A 5,442-nucleotide genomic window follows, 5' to 3' on the forward strand; every position below is an offset into this window, starting at 1 on the left:
TTTTTTTTAATATCTCTCTTTCTCTTTTTTTAGTACTCTTTAGTTTCTTTCTCTTTTACTAACTCTTCCCACTAATTCAGTAAAAGGGAAAGATATCATAGAGTAGTAAAACACACAAAAGAGGAATTTTTAAAAAAAGAAAGAAGCAGCAGTGGTTAAGAAAGAAAAGTGGGGGCAGGGAGGGAAAGCAGAAAAGGCTGAAAGGGAAAATGGAGACAAAGTAAGAGAAAAAAAGATGAGGGAGAAAAAAGAAAGAATTGTATCTTTTCTTTAACTGGGTTAGTAGCAGACCCAGAAAAAAGAAAATTTTAGAGTATCCAGCCAGCCAAGAATCTAATGTCATAGATGATAATATTGAACCCTTGATGGAGTTCCTGTAGGGTTAGGTGTTGTCTGTTTTAGGCACCCAATCCAGAAGTAGTTCTTGCAGACTTCAAAGCAGCTGGGGGGATCAGGGTACTTCCATCCCTTTGGGGAGCTGAGGGTGAATCCCACGAGTATGGGGCTGACCAGATGTATCTCTGCCAGTCTGAAATAGGTTGCATCTGATCTTAAATGCCAGGTTTGGTGCTGCTAGCTCACCATACACTTTGATACAAAGTCAGCAATCCAGAGAGCAGGTATTTCCCTGAGAGCGTATGTAAATGAGGGCCAGCCACATCTCTGGTCACCAGAGTAATGTGGGCTATGAGAGAAAAAGAAATCCACCTCTTTTTCTCCACCCATCAGCCCTATACCTCTGTGCTACCTGCTGCCCTCTTGTCTTTAGAGTCACCCACAGAAGTTCAAGATGTCTATATCATGGCTGGTCGACTGGTCACTTGGCTGGCACAGATCTCCTATCTCTTTTCTTCTCCTCCCCACCCCACAACACCCACACCTACGTTGAGCTGCTTCTCCTAGTGAGAGATAGTCCAAGGCTAGTCAGGGCCGACTCTAAAGACTTGGAGCAGGGCCAGTGTGAATAGGTCTATATAGATAGCTCTCCCTTCCTTTAATGGGGCCCACAGCCACTGCACTCATCTCAATGTAGCCCCAACCTTTGGGAGATCAGGAGCTTCCCTGGGGTGTACGAAGGTGGGGGCCAGCCTCACCTGTGGTCTCAGGAGAATGTAGAGAACAAGAAAAGAAAACAAACTTACACTATTATCTCTACAAGTCACAGGTATGTTTCGACAACACGTTCATGTTTTCTTGTCAATGAAATCCTCACAAAAGTTCAAGATTGTTGGTTGGAATAGGTCAGCAATATGTGCATATTTTGCCTCATCTCCTCAGCTCTCTCATCTAGCAAGCATTCAGTGCACTTCTCTATCCCTTCATCTGAAGCTCAGAGTTCCAGGACTGTGATCTGCATCTCTTTATTTTGGTTTTCCATATCTTTGTCGTAGAGGGTCCATACAGCTTTTTGGCCTAGTCAGCCATTTTGCCGCCTCCCTGCAACATTATTAATTTTAAATGTTCAATATAAAACAAACAAACAAAAACACTTGGACAAACTTTAGAGTCTGCATCGAGAAGTTCAAAAGAGGAGAGTGAGAAATGGAAGACAGGATTCTACATTCACTAGTAGACATCAATTCGGAGTTTATAAGAAGATTATTTATCTTTACAGGTACAATCTGGACTCAGCAGATATTAAGTCTGATTTATTTTGAGGAACATCGTAACAGAACTGATAATGTGGAAACATTGGATAGAGCTCCTTTCCTTGAGTATAATATACGAAAAGTGGACTTCCACGCTCGCCCGTCTCCTCGTCTCTTTTGTTCTCACATCCCGTATTATTTGGCTCCAAAAGGTCTTAAGAACAAAAAAGCTAAAGTATGTTAAAGAAATAGCTTATGGACTTTTTCCGCAGATGTGTCTTGTTTTCTCAAACAAATTTTTATTTTTATATTGTACTGGTATTGTCTTACATAATTAAATATATATATGTAATTAAAAGTATATACATACATTTGGGTCAGTATGCATGTTGGTTTTAAATGTGATTATATAGGTAAATAACTTTCATGTCAGCCTGCAAATCACCATTCTTTTTTATGGTTTGATAGCATTTTATTGTGAGCTACATATAAAAAAGGGAGACTTGGTGTGTCACTGTGGGATCAGCACTGGACTGTTAACCACATGGTTGGTGGTTCAAACACCCAGTTTCTCTTTGAAAACTCGATACAGGGCCGCTGTGGTCAGAACTCACTTAACAGCACCTAACAGTAGCAACAACATATGCAAACTATTGATAGACAGGGAGGCTGCAGGAAATGTGTGTGTTATATTGCAGTAAGCATTCTTAAAGGACTCTGTAATTTTTTCTGGTGAAATATATCTCTAAAACTGGACTTTTACTTTAAATAAATGCTTTAAATATTGGTTGTGTTACCTACTTCTTTTTTTTAATGTATCAATTTATACTTCTTCAAATAACATAACAGAATGTCAGTCTCCACAGGAAAATACTTCTTGGAATGATCAATTATTTCTAATATGCTATATTAAAAGGGACTCGTTCTTTAGTAAATTTGTATAGTTTTAAAGTTTAATAAAATTGCACATCTTTTTTTATATGTTCTTTTGTTGTTATCAAGTGCTGTAGAGTCTGTTCCAACTCATAGTGACCTCATGTAGGGTTTCTGAAGCTGTAAATCTTTGTGGGAGCACAAAGCCTCATCTATCTTCCATGAGGGACTGGTGAAGTCAAACTAAGGACTTTCTGTTGTTCAGTCCAATGTTTATCTTATAGTGCCACAGGCTTTTAAATATGCTTATATTCATTCCCCATCTTTTAGTTTGTTAGACTTGTATTTACTGTGTTCTATGGGTCGCTATGGGTCGGAACCGACTCGACGACATTTAACAACAACAACAACAAATAGCACTTATAGTTTGTCAAACTGTGGTGGCTTTCATGTCTTTATGATCCTGGAAGCTATGCCACTGATGTTTCAAATACAAGCCAAGGTACCCAAGATGGACAGATTTCAGTGGAGCTTCTGGACTAAGACAGTCCAGGAAGAAGGAATAGGTCCCCTTCTAAAGGATTACCCACTGATAACTTTACAAACAGCAGCAGAATGTTATTTGATATTGTGCTGAAACAGGAATTCTTCAGGTTGTAAAACACTTCAACTATGACTGGAGAAGAGCTGCTTCCTCAAATGAGAGTCAACCTTAATGATATGGATGGAGTAAGTCATTTAGATTTTCATGTGCTGCTGGGCCATGACTCAAAATGAGAAGAAACACAGCAAACATCCATTAATACTCATAATATAAATATCTGAAATCTGAATCTAGGGAAATTGGAAGTCAATTTCATAGGCATTAGTAAAATGAGATGGAGTGATATTAGCCATTTATAATCAGACAACACATGTATTAGTATATCAGGAATGACAAATTGAAGAGGAATGGCATCACATTCATTGTCAAAAAGAACATTTCAAGAACTGTCTTGAGGTGTTGTTCTTGTTGCTAAGTGTTGTCGAGTCAATTCCCATTCATAGTGACTTTGTACAATTTTTCAGAGGAGCAGTTCATGGGTATGAACTGTCGAACTTGTGGTTGCAGTCCAATGCTGATCCTACAGAGCCACTACACACCTGAAAAAAAGACCAATTAACACAACTATTTATCAAACTTATTCATTAGCCACTAAAGTCAATGATGAAGAGATTTAAGAATTCTGCTAATTTCCTGAGTCTGAAATTGATAAACATAAAATTAAGAGGCATTGATAATAACTGGTAATTCTAACACAAAATTGAAAACAAAGAGGTAGTTGGAAAATACGGGCTTGCTGATAGAAATGAAAATGGAGATTACACAATAGACTTTTGCAAGACCAATGGCTTCTTCATTGCAAATACCTTTTTTCAACAATATAAATGATCATTGTCCACAAGGACCTCACCAAATGAAATATATAGGAAACATGTGGGAAGAGATGATGGAGAAGCTTAATATCATCAGCGTAAACAAGGCCAAGGACACAGTGTGGAATAAACAATCAGTTGCTTATATGCAAGTTTAAGTTGAGGCTGATGAAAATGAAAACAAGTCCATAAAAGTTAAAAAATGACCTTGAGTATATCCAACTGAATATAACAGATTTTATGCATTAGACACCAATGAACAAAGAGCAGAAGAGTTGTGGAATGACATCAATAACATCATACAGGAAGAAATTTAAAGGTCGTTGAAAAGACCGGAAAGAAAAAAAAGGTCACAATGGATGTCAGAAGAGATTCTGAAATTGACTTTCCAGCCTAGAGATGCTAAAGTAAAGGGAAGAAATGAAGAAGTAAAACAGCTGAATAGAAAATTCCAAAGGGCAACGCAAGAAGACAATATCAAGAATTATAATGAAATGTGCAAAGACTTGGAGTTAGAGAACCAAAAGGAAAGAGTATTCTCAGCATTTCTCAAGCCAAAAGAACTGAAAAAAAAAAAAAAAATCCAAGTCTCAATTTGCAATATGGAGTGATTCTATGAACAAAATACTGAACAATAAAGAAAGCAACAACAAAGAGGAAAGGAATACAAACAGTCATTGTGTCAAGAAGAAATGGTCAATATTCACTATTTCAAGAAGTAGCATTTGATAATGAATCAATGGTACTGAAGTAAGAAGTTCAAGCTGCTTTGATGACATTGGCTAAAAACAGTCTCCAGGAACTGACAGAATTCAAATTGAAATGTTTCAACAAACTGATGCAACCCTGTAGGTGCTCACTCATCTATGTGCAGAAATTTTGATGACAGCTGCCTGGAAGAGATCCATATTTGTGCTCATTCCAGAGATAGGTGATCCAACAGAGGGTGGAAATCACTGAACAATATTATTAGTATATGCAAGTGAAATTTTGCTGAAGATAATTAAAATATGACCAGAAAGTCAAACCTGATTCAGAAGAGGGCATGTAATGTGCTATATTGTTGCTGACATATAATACATACATGTTGTTAAGTGCCATTGAGTTGGTTCCAACTCAAAGCAACTCTGTATAAGATTATAGAGGAAAAGCTGATGGTTTTGAAATGCTGACCTTGTGGTTTGAAGTGCAGTACTGATTCTACAGCACCACATCAGGAATCATCATATATAAAATAAATTCTGTTAATTGAGTTATTCACTTCTATTTTATTTATGTCTAAAGACAAGTCCTGCTGTGGCACTTCAGTTTAATGTGCTGGACAGCAAAGTCAATTTAAACCATAAGGTCAGTGGTTTTTAGTACTTTGACATACACAGGTGTCAGCATTCATGAACTTGTCCCGTGGGGCACATCTGCATGAGCTTCCTTAGGATGGTCGCTCAATAAAAGAATTTAAAAGCCATGAACACAGGAATACTCTACAAGGGATACCATTTTTTAAACACAAGGCTGTTGTATGAATTCATATTGATCTTCATTCTCTAGTACTTTTTCTTGTCAG

At 37.4% G+C, this 5,442-nt stretch overlaps 1 protein-coding gene across 1 annotated transcript in view; it reads left to right on the forward strand.

Annotated features, from left to right (window-relative positions):
- LOC102833212 (amine sulfotransferase-like) overlaps positions 1-5,442 on the forward strand; it is a 55,244-nt gene that overhangs the window by 9,685 nt on the left and 40,117 nt on the right. Inside the window, exon 2 of the mRNA XM_006839980.1 lies at positions 1,616-1,824. Coding sequence (XP_006840043.1) covers positions 1,616-1,824 — 209 coding nt within the window. The remainder of the gene's footprint in view (positions 1-1,615; positions 1,825-5,442) is intronic.

The sequence above is a fragment of the Chrysochloris asiatica genome, unplaced genomic scaffold, assembly GCF_000296735.1.
Source record: "Chrysochloris asiatica unplaced genomic scaffold, ChrAsi1.0 scaffold00027, whole genome shotgun sequence".
Taxonomy (NCBI): domain Eukaryota; kingdom Metazoa; phylum Chordata; class Mammalia; order Afrosoricida; family Chrysochloridae; genus Chrysochloris; species Chrysochloris asiatica.